Here is a 19,670-nt window from a genome sequence, read left to right as displayed (position 1 = left end):
TTTCCAACTCATTTCATGAGAGCAGCAAAACCTTAACACCAAAACCTAACAAGGACATTATAAGGAAGAAAAATTACAGGGCAACTTTATTCATGAAATACATGCAAAAAAATCCTAAACAAAATATTAGCAAAGCAAACTTAGCAATATATTAAAACAAAAATACAGTGGAACCAATTGGAATTTAGTTCAGGAATGAAAGGTTAGTTAACACTCAAAAACCAATCAATAGCTGTTAGAAATTTTTTTAAAATCAATCAGTGTGCTTCACCACATCAATGGAATAAAGGCTAAGTCGTGTGATTCTCTCAATAGCACAGAAAAAAATTTGATAAAATCTAACGTCCATCTATGATAAAAATTTTTAGTAAACTAGAAGGGAACTTTCCTAATTGAACAAAAAGTATCTTTAAAAAAAATATTTTGATAACTGATGTCCACACAAAACAATAGGGAAGAATAGGTGGAACATGGTATTTTTAGGGCAGTAAAACTATTCTGTATGATACGATAATGGTGGATACATGACATTATGCATTTTTCGAAGTCCATAGAACTGTACAATACAAAAAGTGAACCCTGATGTAAACTATGGACTTCAGTTAATAATAATGTATCAATATTGGTTCATCATTTGTAACAAATATACCACATCGAGGCAAGATGTTAATAATAGGGGAAACTGAGGGAATAAAGGGAAGGGAACTCTGTACTCTGCTTGATTTTTCTTTAAACCTAAGACTTCTCTAAAAAATCAAGTCACTAGTGTTTTTTTTTAATCTACAGCAAACAGCATACTTGATGGTAAAATGTTGAAATCTTTTCCTCTCAGACAGGGAACAGACAAGGATGCCAACTATCACCACTTACATTGAACACTGTCCTGGAGGTGCAGTGAAATAAGGCAAAAAAAGAATACCAATAGTTTGGAAAGGAAGAAAAGAAACTGTCACTACTTGCATATGATATGATTGTAGATGTACAAAATCTTAAAAAAGCTATAAATTACTAGAATTTATAAGTGTAATTACAGCATTACTGAACACAAGATCAATAACAAAAACCAACCATACTGCTATACAGCAGTATTAACATAAAGGAAAGCAAAAGTAAATAACATGTAAAATAATGTCAAAAAATATCAAATACCTAGGAATAAATCTAACAAAAGACGTATAAAATTTTTAACGAGAAAACTATAAAACACTCAAAGGAATTAAGGAAGTCCCAAGGAAATGGAAGGATATATTGTGTTCATGTACTGGAAGACTCCACATTGTGTAAAGATGTTAATCCTCACTCAAGCTGATATATAGATTCACTGCAAATGTAATTAAAATCTGAAAGGGTTTTTGTTTTTGTTTTGTGTGTGTGTGTCTGTGTGTGAAAACTGACAAGCTGATTCTAAAATTTATACAAAAATGTAAAGGACCAGAAATGGCCATGACACTCATTGTAGAGGAAAAAATTAGGAGGACCTGATCTACTAAACATCAAGATTTTTTATAATAGTGACAGTAATTAGAACAACGTAGCACTCGCACAAGTATACTTAAGGAGACCAATGGACCAGACTATAGAGTCCAGAAACAGAACAATACATATATGGATACGTAATTTTTAGAATTAAAAAATCTTCTAGAAGATAACATAGGAGAATATTTTCATGACCTTAGCATAGGAAGATGTCTGAAACAGGATGAACAATGGACTACTCATGTCTGTTCATCAAAAGGTACCATTAAGATAAACTGATAAAGGTATCTACAAAAATACCTGCAGTAATTTCATAATTAATGGTGAATTATTAAAAATTTTCCAAATTAGATGGGGAAAATGATTACTGCTATGACCACTTCTTTTCAGCTTGAGGTCCTAGCTAGTACAATAAGGCAAGAAGAAAGAAAAGGCATAAATATTGGAAAGAAAGAAATAAAACTGTCATTATTTTCAGATAACATGATTACATACATAGAAAATCCAAAATAATCTACAGATCAACTATTTTTAAAATAATAAGCAAATTTAGCATGGTCTTTAAATATGAGGTCATCATACAGAATCAGTTGCATTTCTATATACAAATGAAAGTTTAAAAGATACCATTTACAATATTTTCAAAATACACTAAATACCTAGGTATAAATTCAACAAAAGATATCTAATATCCTTATGCTGAAAACTATAAACATTACTGAGAAAAATTTTTAAAAGACTCAAACAAATGGAGAGATATTCCATGTTTGTGGACTGGAGACTCAATATTTCTCACTATTGTAAATATGTCAATTATCCCCAAATTGATCCATAGTTGCAACATGATCCCAATCAGAGGGGTTTTTTTTTTTCTTTGCAAAAACTGACAAGTTGATTCTAAAATTTATGGAAATGCAAAAGGCCAAGAAAAACTCAGACAATCTGAAAAAAGAAAAGAGCTAAAGGACTTACACTGCAGCTATCAAGACCTATCATATGCCTATAATAACACAAATAAGCTTAGTAAGTATAAGTAAAGTTTAAAAGTAATGTTTTTAAAAGATTTAAAAATAAAACTCTAACTGAAAACAATTTACACTACATAATCCAAGGAAAAATTTTACCTTGGATTCAGTATCAGGAAAAAGTGAATCCCTTCAGCTGGATAAACCAATAGACTTTCTTTCATCACAGAACTAAGATCATAGTCTGTTTTGTTCTCCTTTCCAGGAAACATAAGTCTGTTTAGTGCTCAAATGTAACAAGGAACTAATCACAAGTGCTTCAAAACACATCTCTTGACTTTCTTTAACATGCTTTTTATTTAAGTATTAAGTAAGTACTTCAAATTATTTTTAAGTATTAAATAAATAAATGACAAAGCTGTGTCTTCACTTTAAAACCATTCTCCCTCCTTATCTGCCAAAGAAGCAAGAGAAACAGCTAATGCCAAAGCCAAAGCCAGAACTTGGCTAATTCAAAATTAATTTCACAACTCCTGACAAATCAAAGGTGTTTACCTGATCAAGTCCTTCCCCAGCTTTCCTAAGATTCTGTAGTTGGTAAATTTCTAGGTTTTCTCCATTATCTTGACAGCACAAATCAATTACAACACAGCCCTGGTCCTCAAAGGCATTGATTTGATGAAAAGTAACAAAAGGTTTACTGTAGTACATCCCTGGAAGAAGCTGCAGGGGAAAACACAAACAAGGAAAAAGAGACATTTTATTTTATTTATATTTTTTTCCTTTAAGGAACAGATCCACAAAACTCAAATTAAGAAGATTCCCCCCTTGAAGTGACAGGCCCGGTAGGTGTAAAAAGTAGAATTTGGAATGTAGAAGCAAATCCGCTTTGATTTAAGCACTGCTTGCTCAAGTCGTCTCATCTCATATTAATCAATGAACTCGGGCTATTTGATATAGACCAATCAACTGCCACAACTAACTTAAAAGTCCTCATGAAACATGGTCCATTGTTTTGAAGAATAAATAAATCCTGGACTCTAACTACATGGTTAAATAGAAAATACTGCTATTAAGTAGCTTATGATAAATTAAGTGACTAATTCTTTGAAAAATGCACTCAATTTTATTAAGATGGGATTTTTTTTGGTAATGAAATTAGGGTACAGTAAATTTAGAATACTATCTCTTTAGAGAGGTAAAAAGTAGACAAATATAATAGTGCTTTTAATCAGGAGTATAGAAAGATATTTAGCCAATGTGCTTTGGACTTTGGTAGGATTATCACATTTACATATCAAGCAGTGGTAGAAGTAACTAACTGAAGTACCATTGCAAAAGTTAAGGAACACCTCCGTATAAACAAGATCCTCTTCAGCAAATATTATGATATGGAAAAACCCATGCTAAGAAGGTGTCTAGATGTCATTTTAATTGAATCAGATAATTAAAAGGATAAAATCGCTTCCTACAAAATCCACTAATAAGTAGTTAGCCCTACCTATGGAAAAAGGTATATCCTTGATTAAGAGCATCTTACACAAGCAATGCCCAGTGAAGGTAAAAATCAACATATGGAAATTTGCCTTTGTGTCCAATCATTTTCATGATAAATATACTCAAAATACTCCACCTGTCCAGTGTGCTTATCCACCACATGAAACCGTGTATTATACTGGGGTTCCCAGCTTATTGCATCAGAAAAGGCCTTTCCCCGAATTTTGGAAGTGACAATTCTCCACAGATTCATCTTTAGAGGCTGTTCAATGAAGATTATGTAGTTCCTTGTCATTCCTAAAAGGTTCCAGCAAACAATAAAATGTTATTTCGCAAATTAGAGTTGTCTGAAATGTGAGTTATGGGGACTTGTCTGAATGCCTGGACATTTTACTGCTGACCTAAACAAATCCCAGACAGAAATAATTCTTCACTGTTTCCCAGCTTTGCTGTACATATTTCCTGTCCCTACATGAAAAAGAGAACTGCTTAGAATAACTTGAGTTGAATGCCTTCAGCTTGCTGGTTACCCCTTTTTTGTTCTTTCTTTTTAAATTGTTTTGGTTTAGGAACAAGGTAAAGAAGCATAATATTAAAGTGTTGATTATGATCTGAAACTTTATTCCCTAATCCTTTTGCTATTTATACTGGGGGTAAGGATTCAGGAACAGACTGGCTATAAAGGTTTACAATGCAGAAGATAAACACTCTGAGAAAAAGCTGAAGCAATCTGTACAGACTATGAATTCTTCCCGCAAATACAGTCAAGACCTTTTCAGTCAAGACCTTTTCAGGTATGATTATTATCTGTGGACTCTAAAGTTACCTAAAATTTTGAATCCTGTCAATTTTTAATGGTCAAATGATTTTTTTTTTAATTTTACTTTTTAACAGTGTTTTTTATTTTCACAATAAATTGAAGGGACGGTACACAGATTTCCCATATATCCCCTAGCCCCACACATGCATAGCCTCCCCATTATCAACATCTCCCACTAGAGTGGTACATTTGTTACAACTGATGAACCTACACTGACACATTGTAACCACCCAAAGTCCATAGTTTACATTACAGTTCACTCTTGGTGTTGTCAATTAATTTTTTAGTACTTGCTTGTACTAAAATAACTATATATTTTCAAGCAGTCAGTTGGCTAGGGTAAGAAGTACATGACTAAACAGAATAAACTTAACTGACATTAAAATGCAGTCTTGATCTCATTAGCCCCGTACTCTGACAAGCTGTATTAACACAGTACTTGCCAAAACTAGTCCCTCTGCTATGGCGACATTAGGGCAGGTCCCATTACAATTTACCTTCTCTCTGCACTCACCAAAGCTATGGTAGTAAGAAGGTTTCATCTTCTCTGCAGAGGCAATAGAACATACCACCTGGGCTCCATGGATTGTCTCCCCAAGGTCCACCTTCTCTGGAGGAACTCGAATAACATTATAGCAAGAACCTGGAAAACGGAAAATCCTGTCTTGTTTTACATACTTTCTAGAGTAAAAGATAACTCTTGTACTTGCGGACTAGGCAAAAGCAGTTAAGAGCTTTATACAATGTGCATGACATCCATATTTCGTGAAGAGTTATTTCAAACAAAGACTTGTATATAAAAAACATATTAACTTTATAAAAATTATTAGCTAAGGTTTTGAAACAATACACACAAAGTAATCAACCATTTTTTTGCTCTCAAATGGTTTACTATCTTTTAATGCTCTCAAATGGTTACTTTCTCACTCCCTGAAGGTGCACTCAATCCCTACTTCATAGGAAAAGATAACGTAGCAGCCAGGAATATCCTCAAATTCTACTTGTCCCTCCCCTCACTCTCCACTATCATCTCCATTTGCATCTATGTGCAACACCTTCCCTTCAGTCCTCTGAATCCCTGGGGTCACTTTGGGGTCCCATCTCATCCTGTCTCATGAACATTCATTTATACAATCATTCATCTGACTATTGCTTACTACTTCTTCAATAACCAACTCAAGCGTCCACTCATCAAGTAGCCTTCCCTGACTCCTTCCCAGCCCAAAGGTATTTGGAGCCCTCTTCTATGCCCTGATTATATCTATACAGTCATAGCACTTATCCCATCGTACTATAATTTTCCTGCTTGTTTATCTTCTTCCCAGGAGACTGGTGAGCTCTTCAAAGGCAGGATCATCTCTGCATCCTCAGTACCAAACAAGGACTTAGCATTTAGCAGGTACATTATAAACAGCTTTGATGGATTAACTAACAACATATGTTTGTTAAATGATTCAATGAATGAACAAATATTGATGTCATACTGAATTAACTTCCTGTTATTAGAACTGCCAATGTAGGTACTGAAGAACTTGGGTAACACAGAATTTTGCAATCACTAGCTTCCTTTGGAACAAGATAACCACTTATTCGGCAACTACTTATTAAGTGCCAACTATATTCCAAGCAATCTTCCAACTGTCCTAAGTACCATATTCCAGACGCTTCTATACAGGAGTGTACAAAAGAAACACAAGGCTCTTTTTTCATAAAGCTCAAATTCTAATAAATTATACGATAACTAAAAAATATAATGCATCAGATGATGATAAGAGGACAATTTAGAGAATTTTTCATTTCAAAAAGCCTTTTTAAAACATCTGAAAAAGCTAAAACAATTAAAAGCTTTTTACTTCCTAAAGATAGAAATTACCAGCAAGCACTTTATCACAATGAGAATCACTAAATTTCCCCTAGATGAAATTTAGCATCCTAGGTAGTATAGCTCCCTGTAGCTACATGTACATTTGAGTTCTAGTCCGAAAACTCCTCACTGAACCAAATAATCAAGTAAGAAAAACGAAGTAAATCCAGTTCTAGTTGAGATCAGAAGATAAAGAGAAGAATTTCCTGTCTCAGCAATTGGGTTAAGCGACAAATACTCAAGTGACTAAATTTAAACACTAGTAGAACTATTTTAACCACAAGTCTTGAAGGCATGATTAAGGGAGACAGACCCAAGAAACACCCAGCAGAGGAATGACCTGCCCAACACTGTGAGTCTAACTCTGCGAGATTCTTTAGATCTTGTGACAGCAAATTGAGGCAAAGCAATAAGCCCAGCCTCTGATGATTGGCGAAAGGGCTCCTCAAAGATCCAGGGGCCACTTGCACCAAAATCAGCAGGGAATCTTGTTAAATGCACCAAGAAAAGGAGTCAGGGGGTGGTTAAAAAGCAGATTCTTGGCCCCTTTTCAGTTCTACTGAACCAGAATCTCTGAAGATGAAGCCTAGCAATCTACATTGCTAGGAAGCATTCTGGGTGATTCTTAGGCACACTAAAGGCTGAGAATCACTGATCTAATGACTATTTATTTTAGGATATATAATTGAGAATTGTTAAACAGTATTTCTCATTTTATGATCTAGTTACAAAATTATCTACTTGGTTAACAGAGTTAATAAGAAATTGATTTTTTTAATGATCAAAAAAGACGGATGACAAAAAACTGCTGAGTCAGTTTACCCACTTGCTGAAACATTTTACCAAAAAGGATGTTTGCTGTTTCCTGTAACAGCTTTGAAGAATACATCCCTATCTGAGATCAAGCAATAAAGAAGAGGGGAGATGGCTGGGTGATGAAGTTTCCAGGGTACCCTATCTCTACTTGAGCCAGTAAAAAACACATCTGCAGTATTCATTTTCAGATACACTCATACGTATAAATACGGAGAGGTAGAGACGAACAACCCACAAAGCCAATTACTCACCAAAGGTATACATTAACCTATACAAAAGGTAATCTGTACAAAGGTGTCATAGGTTATAGATGATAGACTGATTGACAGCTAAGATAGATAGAAAGATCTACTACTTATACTTACACCTTCCTTTTCAAACACAGAGAAACATTTGTACTCAAGTAGGAACGTGAATTTGCATGCCCTGAGAGAGTCTTCTGTACTCAGTGGTAAACAATTCTTAAGTTGGTCTAACAGTGACTAATAGCAAGCCTTGGGTTGTGATTCAGGCTTGCTGACAAGTCTGGTCTTATACACTTGGAAGCTTGCCTAAGCAAGTATCTTAAACCGTCTCAAGATTCACTGCCCTTGTCTGTAAAAAGGGGATAATAATAGTACCTTTCTCAGAGAGTTGTTAGAAGGATTAAATGAAAAAATATATGAAAAAACACTTAACACCAGCACATACTAGACACTCAATAAATGTTAGCTATCATTATCAGGTATTAAAACTTTCTCAGCAGGGGGCTGGCCCGGTGGCACAGCGGTTAAGTTCGCATGCTCCACTTCAGCAGCCTGGGGTTTGCTGGTTCGGATCTCAGGTGCGGACCTACATACTGTTTGTCAAGCCATGCTGTGGCAGGCATCACACATATAAAGCAGAGGAAGATGGGCACGGATGTTAGCTCAGGGCCAGTCTTCCTCAGCAAAAAAAAAAAAGAGGAGGATTGGCAGCAGATGTTAGTTCAGGGCTAATCTTCCTCAAAAAAAAAAAAGAAAAGAACTTTCTGAGCAGATTGGTAGGCAGTTGGGGAAGTACATGGATATCAGGAAAGAGATGTGGTATAAGTGACTGTGAATGCAATTGCACTATAACCTCAACTGACTTTAGTGTGTTACTTCCATGATAAAAATAAATTCCTTCCCATGTGATAGACAATGTAGCTTCCCTACATCTCGCTGCTGCAGCATTCTAAATTTCTTACACTTACAATATGGTACTTACTAAAAATTCAAGTTTAAGAAACACGTACTGAAAATCCCTACAATGCTTGTGAACCAGAAAGCACAATGGACCATAAATGTGTGAGCCATGCTGAAACAGCCAAATAGAAAATCAGCATCTTAGCATATGTGTGGAATGACCACAGAACACATACTTAATGATAAATTACATACTTTAAGTTCAGTGACGCTACTTTAGAGATTTCTTTCTGAAACTTTCAAATGAAGTTTCATATGTTTACATCTTAACCATAACGGAACATGAGAAGATAGTTAATTTTCAATTGCTTTTTAAAAAGACCTCCATTCTAACTTTACCATGTGGCCCATAGGAGTTTCCCATGTTGTAGGCTGTTCCATCCGGGTCGTAATGAGGATGTGCAGTTGCTCCATTCACAGCAATAAATTTGCTCCAGTCTACCTGCAAATTTAAGACCATCAGAGACTTTTCAGTGTTACATGGGCAGATCTCATGGGCACAGACAGTAAGGATGTGCCAACAATTTTAAAACAAAATATGAAAACTACAGTCTAAGCCCTAAGATCTCACCTCTGAGAAATCAAAATTATTTTTCCTACTAAAGCAAAAGAAACTAAGACAAAAAAACGAAACTAAAATTAAACAAAACCCCTACCACCAAAAATGGACAAAATGATTATCCAGTAAGGATTTTGTACGTGTGTGTGTGCCCACAATCATAGGAAAGTTCAACAGAATAAGAACTAAAATTGAGGTCCAAAATTTTATTTTATTTCTAATTAATGTGCTACATAAAGGCAGTATAGGTCTAGACAATCTCCGTTCAATTCTCCCTGTAGCTAGGAAGAACATGAACTGGCCAAAAATAAATCTGTACTATTCTGTTTCTCCTTCACCCTAGCCTTCAGATATTAGAAGTAAGGAGGAAGTCTAAAATTATCTTTAAGGAAGACCAACCCCACAGGGCATTCTAATCAGGACAGAGAGTGCACAATGACTTGAAACAGTGGGTAACTTTGTTTTTGTTTGGTTAAGGCTTCAATTTCTTCTTCAGATATCTACTACTCTAAAAATATTTCAAATGGAAAGAAATTTTAGGGTCTATTTTATTTACTTTTTAACCTATATTTTACCTTTTCTGTTTTTTCCAGGGTCTCAATGTCCACTTTATTCATAAAGTTGGTCTCAGTACTGATGTAGTAATCACCCTTGTACCGCACATAGTTGACATTAGTGTTGTCAGTCATTGCTGAAACCAAACCCCAGAGTTATTAAAACACAACAACTTACTATAACAGGCCCCAAGCACTCAATCAGGGAGAGAAAGCAGTTTAAACATCCTCTCATACCAAAAAAAAAGTCTATTTCAAGATTTATCTTTATATAAATTGTCATATATCATAATAATTTAAGTAATCGTCACCATCACCTGCAAATTCTGGGTCCATTAAAGGCTGCTTACCAAGCTGTTCAAACTTTGACATAAAACGTTCAAAAATACTCTTGCATGGATCAGGGAGGGCCAGTGTGCCAAATTCTGAGATCACAATTCGATCATGAACACTGTTGGCCTTGTATGTATCACTCTGTAGAAACTTGCTCCTATATGTCACTGTGCCCTTCTCTATCTTGAACTGGTGAAGCAAAGCCATTCCATCAAACCAGTGATTGTACCTTCAAACAAGAGCAAAAATAGAAAAACAAATATTAATAAGAAAAACACGGTTTCCAAATGAGAGATTTCAAATAGAGAGAGAAGGAAACGGGACAAGTTCCCAGCAGAACCTGATTAGTCAGAGAATTTGAAATTAAAGGGTAACAGCTTTTGAGTATGTCCTGAAGCACAACAGGAAACAGCAACTTACCTTCTCCTGACCCTTATCCTCTGTCAAAAAGCTCACACTTCAGAGGGCTAAAGAGAAAATCTAAGCTGGTGCCTACTGAGATAATTCTGATCTTTACCCTATAGTCAAGAGAATAGCGTGAGAGAAATGCTTAACATTTCTCAAATTAAAATCGCTTCCTAAGCGTTTAGAACTAGTTATCTTTTATATCTTGTATATATTACATTTTCCATTTACTTTAAAATTTTTCTAATTTATCAAAATTATGCTAAAGTAAACAAATAAGATGATTGTCCTTACTGGATAATCATTTTTGTCCATATGATTACACTAGAAATGACCTATTTAAATGACGGAACATCCAAAAACTAAGGAAAAGATTGTGGCTTTACTTTTAAAAGGGTTTAGCATCATGTTGTCTTTCCTTTCATATGCTTGACAGATTGAATGCTTAATTTCAGCATAAATAAGGGAAGCTAACATCATCATCTTAAAAGGCAATGGTCCTGAAAGCAGGGATTCAAAGAGAAATTTGTACATCCATATTTATAACAGCATTATTTACAATAACCAAAAGGTGGAAGCAACCCAAGTATCCATCAATAGATAAATGGATAAACAAAATGTTTACATACAACGAAGTATTATTCAACCTTAAAAAGGAAGCATCTGTCACATGCTACGACATGGATGAAACTTCAGGACATTATGCTAAATGAAATAAACCAATCACAAAAAGACAAATACTGTATGATACCACTTACATGCAGTATCTAAAGTAGTCGAATTCATAAAAACAGAAAGTAGAATGGGACTGAGGGAAGGGGAAATGGGAAGCTATTGTTTAATGAGTATGGGCTTTCAATTTTGCAAGATGAAAAAGTTCTGAAGATTGTTTCTTAACAATGTAAATAAACCTAACACTAACCTGTATGCTTAAAAATAGTTGAGATGCTAAATTTTGTTATGTGTTTTTTACCACAATAAAAAAAAATGCAGGAAGTAAGAAAGTAGAGAAAAGGCCCTCTTTACCCAGTGACTTAAGATGCCGTCTTTATCATAAACTAAATTTCCGTAAGTTCTTTTTTTTTTGTAAAGATTGGCACCTGAGCTAACAACTGTTGCCAATCTCTTTTTTTTTTCCTCCAAAGCCACCCAGTACATGGTTGTACATTCTAGTTGTGAGTGCCTCTGGTTGTGCTATGTGGGACGCCGCCTCAGCATGGCCTGACGAGCAGTGCCATGTCCCCGCCCAGGATCCAAACTGGCGAAACCTTGGGCCACCGAGGTGGAGAACTCGAATTTAAAAACTCAGCCATGGGGCCAGCCCCCTCCATAAGTTCTTGAGTCTGTTTCTGGGCTTTCTACTCTGTGTCACTTGTCTATTTACCTATTCATGCACCGATGTCACAATGTTTTAATTATAGAGGTTTTATAGTATATTTTAACGCCTAGTAGGCCTAGTCCTTCCACTGAAAATTTTCTTTTTTAGTTTTTTCTTGACTATTCTGGGATATTTATTTTTCCATATGAACTTTAGTATCGATTTGTCTAACTTCCTTAAAAATTTTGTTGGAATTTTTATTAACATTGCATTAAATTTAAAAATTAATTTAGGGAGAACTGACATCTTTATGATGTTGAATCATCCTAATTAAGAACAGAGGATGCCTTCCATGTGTTAAATGTGTCTTTCAGGAGTATTTTAAAGTTTGCACATTTCTTGTTAAGTTCATTTCCAAGTATTTAATCTTCTTTGCTGTTATTGTAAATGGCGTTTTCTACCATTATGTTGTTTTTTTTTTTTGAGGAAGACTAGCCCTGAACTAGCTGCCGCCAATCCTCCTCTTTTTGCTGAGGAAGGCCGAGCTGAGCTAACATCCGTGCCCATCTTCCTCTACTTTCTATGTGGGACGCCTACCACAGCATGGTGCTTGCCAAGTGGTGTCATGTCCGCACCCGGGATCCGAACCGGCAAACCCCAGGCCACCAAAGCAGAACGTGCGCGCTTAACCTCTGCGCCACCGGGCCGGGCCCCAAGTTTTCTACCATTATGTTAGCTGATTATTGTGTAGATGAAGGCTATTGACTTCAGTATGTCAATTTTACTTGCTGTTACCTTACCTGTTATTGTTTGAGTTAGTTTGGTCACTGATTCTCTATGCTTTTCCAGGTCTACCATGATATCATCTACAAAAAGAGACAGTTTTACTTTACTGATCCTTATGCTTCTAATCAATTTCTTTAGTCTAATTATATTGGTTATATTTAGTTGAATAGTAGTTGAGATAGTGGCCATCCTTTCCTTGCTCCAGCCTTAGAAAAAATACTTGTAGTGTTTCCCAATTTAGTATTACTGGTTTTAGGACAAAGATTAGGATATATTAATGTCTATATATGTATTTATACACACACATATGTGTGTGTCTGTGTTCGAATAATCATGTTAAGAAAGTATCCATCAAATCCTATTTCTTCAGTATTTTTAGGAGAAATGGATGTTGAATTTTCACAAGTTTTATCAGCATTTATGGAGATGATTATTTTTCCTGAGACATATTAATATGGTATATGATATTAATGGATTTCCAAATAATGAATCTACCTTGCACTCTTGGAATTAATCCTACTTGATCATAGTAAATTATAGTTTTAATGTAGTACTGGATTCTGTTTGTTAACAAAATATTTATTAGTACTATACATTTTGTACTTTTTCATGGATATTCATATATAATAGCAATAAATAATAGTTCTCATTTTTGTACCATCTTTATCATGTGTAGATATCAATATTACACTTGCTTCATAAGAAGAAGTGAGAAGTTTCCTTTCATTTTCTATTCTCTGATACATCTTCGGGACTATCAGATATTTGAAAGTTTGCTAGAATTTCCCTGTGAAACAATCTGGGCCGGGTGCCTTCTGAAAAGTAGTTCCTTAATAAGTTTCTCTTCTCCCTCTACAGAAATTGGTCTGTTTAAACTTTCTATCTCTATCAACCGTGGTAATCTGTATTTCCCCAGGAAATTACTCATTTCATCAAAGTTTTCAAATGTATTTGCACAGAGCCTACAAAGTCTCTTGTAATTTTTCAACGATTTCAATGGTTTCTTTCCAATTGTCATTTCTTACTTTTGTACATTTGTGCTTTCTCTCTTTCTCTTCTTGATCATGTTAGCTAGTGGTTTCTCTATCTTGTTAATTTTTTTCAAAAAATATTAAAAATTAAATAGTTTCAATAATTATTGCTATTCTGGTCTAACTCCCTCTAAAACTACAATACAGAGAGCCAAACACAATACTCTGGGTGTAAAACCAGACATTGAGGTTCCCCAATTAAGATATTTCATGTTCTTTTATTTCCTCCTTATTTTTCTTTGTTACTACCTCAAACGGTTGTCAATCAAAACTCCTTAGTAATTTTTAACACGTTCTGCTGTTAAACCACATCTCTTTCATACTGTGCATGTAAATTTGTTTTTGTCCTCCATATTTACCTTTAATAATTTACAACTTGTTCGATTCCATCTCACAAGATTCTTCTAGAGTCTGTCATTCAATGCATTCATTTAATCAAATCAACCCACATTTCTTGAGTCCCTCCTATCTGCCAGACATTGTACCAAGACCAGTGCTTACAGGCACATAAGCAACTATGCCACAAAGTGATTACTGAGACAATGCAGAAGTGTTAAAAAATGCTATCCATGCACAGCAGGAGCAACAGGATGTAAGGATGTGGGGATCCAGGAAAGGTCAAGAGGGGAAGAGACATTTCCCTAGTTCTTAAGCCTGTTTGCCATTTGAAGAAGAGAAGGGCATCCCAGGCAGAGATGGTAAAAAGAGGAAGAGTTGTGAAGGCATATATCTTGAAGGAAGAGCCAGTTAACAAGTTAGTGTTTTGGCAAAGCCATCAGTGGCAGGCAATGATGATGGAGATACAGGTCAGCACAAGACCTGTCGGCACTTAAAGACTATAGGCTTAAAGACCTTCAAGAGGAAAGTGTGGAGTTTTGAAAGAGGAGAGTGAAACTGTAAGACCACCATTTTAGAAAGGTCACTCTGGATACAGGGCAGAATATGAGATAGAAAGAGACGCATCTAGACTTGGAGAAACCAATGAGGAGACCAAGCAATAATTCAGTTGAGAGAAACTGAAGCAGTACAGTAAGATAAGGACAAATTCCAAAAAAAGTCAAAGGTGACTGACAGAATGTAGGCAGTGACAAAAAGAGAGAGCCAAAAAGTCATACTCGAAGTGATGGCGATGCAGAATAGGTGAAGAGCAAGTATTGGGGGAAAAGCAAATCGCTCAGTTTTGAATAAGAGTATGAGCTATTTGTAAATATCAGGGTAAAGATGTTCCACAACCAGTTGGTAAAATACAGGTCTAGAGGGGGCTGGCCTGCTGGCATAGTGGTTAAGTTCACATGCTCTGCTTCACCGGCCCCAGTTTTGCAGGTTCAGATCCCAGGCACACACCTACACACCACTCATCAAGCCATGCTGTGATGGCATTCCACATATAAAATAGAAGAAGATTGGCACAGATGTTAGCTCAGCAACAATCTTCCTCACACACACACACACACACACACACAAAATACAGGTCTAGAGCACAAGAGACGGGGGTGGGGTGGGAGATACAAGTTTGAGAGTTATCTATGTGGGACAGGAATAGGCACAGGCACAAATGAGATAATAATTACCACCTACTGAATATTTTCTACATGTCAGGTACTGTGCTAAGCACTTTACCACATCTTTCCTTATATACAAAATATATATTTGTCCCCCACACATTGATCCTGTGAGGAAGTATTATTTCCATGTTTCAGATGTGGAAACCAAGGTTCAGAGCAAGAACATGCCCAGGGCCACAGGGCTGGTAAGTAGCAGAACAAGGATCTGAACTCAATGCTGACTCTAAATCCTGGTATCTCCACCATCCCAAAACGTAAGGTGAACTATAAGAAGTCATCTGGCAGGAAAAGGCGCGGAGAGAGAGGGCACTGAAGGGAAAGAAGAGAATGGAAACGTACTGGGGCCAATTCTTGTCAGCCATTGAATGAGGTACTTCATATGCCTTGTCTCCTTTAATCCTCATACCCAGTCACTAAAATCAGTATTATTAGTCCCATTTTCCACATGGAAATCCTTGCTCAAGATCACAGCACTCATAAGTGATGAAAATGGGATTTGAATCCCCTCCATCTTACTCCAAAGAATATATTATTTCCACTATACCAAAGAAAGCACAAAATGCAAGAAAAGAAAAAAATATTCAGGGCAGAGGCTGAGATATATCAAAGGGACAAGTGAAGTGAGATGAGCAACAAAAAAAATTACTTTAGAATATACTCATAAAATTTATAAAATTATTTAGAACATGCAACCAGAGGGATAGAAGAATAATCAGGGGAAAGTGTTATGTGGGAATCCAGGGACGGGAGAACTTAAGACGGGTGATCAGTAAGGTCAAACACTGTAGAAAAGTCAGGCTGAGGACTGGAAAGTCCATTTCATTGAATAGTTAACAGACTTTGGTGAGTTTTTTGAGAACTGATACTGTAAAGTGGTGGGGTTAAAAGTCAGAGGGCAGTGAACTGAGACCTCAAGAGGGGGGAAAACAGAAGTAGTAAAGAGAGGAAAAGGGTATTAGCTGAAGAGGAAGATGGGATAGGCAATGAGGGTTTTTTTTAGGATGAGAAGATATTTGAAGACTGAAATGAAGGGTTAGTGAAAGAGAAATTGGTACAAGGGGAGGAGTGTGAATGATGCAGCAAGATTTCAGAGGAGGGGAAGAGGGCCACTTCCTCCTCTTGATCATGAGGAAGCAGGAATAGGCACCTAGGTGGGGAAATTTGGACATGGGGAAGAGGGAGATTAAAGGAGCTCGAATCCAACTGCCCCTCTATTCATTATGAAGTAGGCCAGTTTATCTGTTGAGAGTGAAAGAACAGGGAGAATGAGGGGGACTTCAGGAAAGGGACCTGTGGGGAGCTGGAAAGAACAATGACTGCTCAAGATTCCTGCGTGGCACCAAGGACTCAGCTAGAGCTGGAAATCATCATTTTGTAATTGAATCAATCAGCAAGGTTATGAGATTTCCTCTAGAAGTGCTCAGCAGGCCTGAGGCATGAGTGGAGGAAACCAGGAATGGGCTAATCTAGGACTGGAAATGGTCAGAGGAGAGGCAGTGATCACCAGCGCCGAGGAAGTGAGGATGGTGGTAACAGTGTATTTGAAGTGACTGATGGTGGAATCCGCACCAGGAAGAGGAAATTAAAGGAGAGCTGATAAGCTGAGAGGAGAGAACAGTAAGGAGAGGAGAGCTTAATGAGACTGAAAATAAGTGGACTGAAAATAACAAATAGAGGAGTGTGAAAATTGAGGTTTTGAGTACAAAAGAAGAGTTTCAGAGTTCAAGATTTCAGAGGTAAGACAATTCTGTGGAAGGAGTTCCAGGATGTAGACTTAGTATACGGCCTTGTTGAAGTGGCACAGAGGGGGACAATTACTGCAGTGGGGACAGTCAAGGAACCAGAGGCTAGACTTCTTCATCATGGATCCTGAAGTCATTCTAAGAGAGTGGAAGAAGTTAAAATGCTAACGATATTTACTATTCTGCCCAGATTCATGTAATTTAAAAAACTGATAAGCACGCCTTCAATGAAATCATTAATAAAACATTTTTAATTGAAGAAAGGCCTTTATCATGTCATTACTATGTCTTCATGTTGAGAGACCTACTAAGTGGCATCGAACAAAGAGATGAGAGATTCACAACCGAGTGGGGCTCTTCCTAACCACAGGTTAAGGGTTACACTGGCTTTAGGTCTCTTCCACTCGCTTTAAGTCTAATGTGGGGATTTGACCACTAAACTACATCTCAGTTTGTCTCCTCTTTGACCTGAAAATATCTATACTTCACACCCAGGAGCAGACAAGACCCATTCTTGCTTTAAAAGCCTACTACTGGGGCCGGCCCCTTGGCCAAGTGGTTAAGTTCGCGCGCTCCACTGCAGGCAGCCCAGTGTTTCGTCGGTTCAAATCCTCGGCACAGACACGGCACCACTCATTGAGCTATGCTGAGGCGGCATCCCACATGCCACAACTAAAAAGGATCCACAACTAAGAATATCCAACTACGTACTGGTGGGCCTTGGGGAGAAAAAGGAAAAAAATAAAATGTTTAAAAAAAAAAAAGCCTACTGCTGACTCTGAAAAAATTGATTTGAAGGATGAAGTAGACACTTATGAGGACCAGCCTCACCACCCACTTCTCCCACAAAGATGTTTACCTTAAAAGAGGCCTGTGGTGCAAGCCTAGGCCCTGAGTGGCTCTGCTGCTTGGTTTAAAATTTACTAGAGCTGCTTCTGCAGCAGATGAAATACCATATGCTTTTTGCAAGAGGCTGTTACTCTCTGGGGGTTGGACTAGTGGTTTTATTTTTCTCTTCCTCCTCCTCCTATTCTTTCTTTTTGTCTCATAATCTTTTTTCAAATTATAACTTGTGTGAAATCCAGATATGTAAAATAGGAAAAAGCAGAGCTTCTCTGGATAGGACCAGGATGGGAAGCCACAAACCAGCTCACTCATGCTCTTTTTCTCTACCTCCAAACCATCTCCCCAACTCCCAGCCCTGCCAGCCCCCACTCCAGGCATCTAAAGTAACTTTTAAGGGCTTCTTGAAGCAGCCAGGGATGGGGAGAACCACTGCATTTTATTTCCTTTTAGCACTATCATCTTATAAGTCTATTATTCAGTGAAGACAAGATGCCACAGGTTCAGCAAATTAAAATATCTGGAATATTAAGAAACATACCTTGAACGTGTCCATAATTCTTGATCTGCTTCCAACAACAGCTAGGAAAAGCACAGTATGACCGTGATCATAGTCCCACCAGGCCCATGGGAATGGGGTAACTAACAGAAAGTAGAATGGATAGTTGCCAGAGGCTTGGGGAAAGGGAGAAGGGGGAGTTATTGTTTAATGGGTACAGAATTTCAGTTTTGCAAGACGAAAAGTGGACGGATGGCTGTGATGATAGCACATCAATGTGAATGTACATAATGCTACTGAGCTGTACACTTAAAAAGAGTTAAGGTGGCGTAGTGGTTAAGTTTGGCATGCTCCACTTTGGCAGTTCAGGTTTGTGGGTTCAGATCCTGGGCATGGACCTACACCACTCATCAGCCATGCTACAGCGGCAACCCATATATAAAATAGAGGAAGACTGCAACGGATCTTAGCTCAGAGCGAATCTTCCTCAGAAAAAAAAGGAAAAGTTAAGATGGTAAATGTAATGTGTATTTTGCCCCATTTTTTTTAAAAGGCAATCGTTCCTGGAATACCGTCCAGCCTTTAAAAATAATGGTCATTCAGATTTCATAACAACATGAATAAAAAGGCTTTTGACAGTGTGAGGTTTTTTAAAACTAGAGCAAAAAAATCCGCTAATATCTAAAATATATAAAGAACTCATACAACTCAACAGCAAAAGACAAACAATCTGAATAAAAAGATCTGAATAGACATTCTCCCAAAGAAGATATACAGATGGGCAACATCACTAATCATCAGGGAAATGCAAATCAAAACCACAATGAGCTATCACCTCACATCTGTTAGAATGGCTATTATTAAAAAGACAAGAAATAAGAAGTGTTGGCAAGGATGTGGAGAAAAGGGCACCCTGTTGGTGGGAAGGTAAACTGGTGTAGGTACTATGGAAAACAGTATGGAGGTTCCTCACCAAATTAAAAATAGAACTACCATGTGATCCAGCAATTCCACTTCTGGGTATTTATCTGAAGTAAAAAAAAACACTAACTGGAAAAGATATATGCACTCCCATGTTCACTGCAGCATTATTTACAATAGCCAAGATATGGAAACAACCTAAGTGTCCATCAACGGATGAATGGATAAAGAAAATGTGGTACATATATATAATGGAATATTATTTAGCCATAGAAAAAGAAAGAAATGTTACCCATTTATGACAACATGGATGGACTTTGAGGGCATTATGCTAAGTAAAATAAGTCAGACAGAGATAAACAAATACTGTATGATCTCACTTGTATGCAGAATCTAAAAAACAAACAAGCTCACAGATACAGAAAAAAGATTGGTGGTTGCAAGAAGTGGGGGGTTGTGAAATGGGTGAAT

At 36.9% G+C, this 19,670-nt stretch overlaps 1 protein-coding gene across 4 annotated transcripts in view; it reads right to left on the bottom strand.

The window, feature by feature from the left end:
• Positions 1-19,670, bottom strand: part of BCO2 (beta-carotene oxygenase 2) — a 48,176-nt gene that overhangs the window by 12,261 nt on the left and 16,245 nt on the right. For 3 of the 4 annotated variants that reach the window (XM_008542058.2, XM_008542056.2, XM_008542060.2), the window contains 6 exons: positions 10,107-10,318; positions 9,778-9,893; positions 8,983-9,085; positions 5,273-5,401; positions 4,075-4,235; positions 2,997-3,164 (listed from right to left, as the gene is read on the bottom strand). In XM_008542058.2, the coding sequence (XP_008540280.1) occupies positions 2,997-3,164; positions 4,075-4,235; positions 5,273-5,401; positions 8,983-9,085; positions 9,778-9,893; positions 10,107-10,318 (889 nt within the window). Of the gene's footprint in view, positions 1-2,996; positions 3,165-4,074; positions 4,236-5,272; positions 5,402-8,982; positions 9,086-9,777; positions 9,894-10,106; positions 10,319-12,612; positions 14,037-19,670 lie in introns of those variants that run through there. The other variant, XM_008542061.2, reaches the window with a different exon arrangement.

The sequence above is a fragment of the Equus przewalskii genome, chromosome 6 (assembly GCF_037783145.1).
Source record: "Equus przewalskii isolate Varuska chromosome 6, EquPr2, whole genome shotgun sequence".
Taxonomy (NCBI): Eukaryota; Metazoa; Chordata; class Mammalia; order Perissodactyla; family Equidae; genus Equus; species Equus przewalskii.
This window is presented reverse-complemented; position numbering and strand designations above follow the sequence as displayed.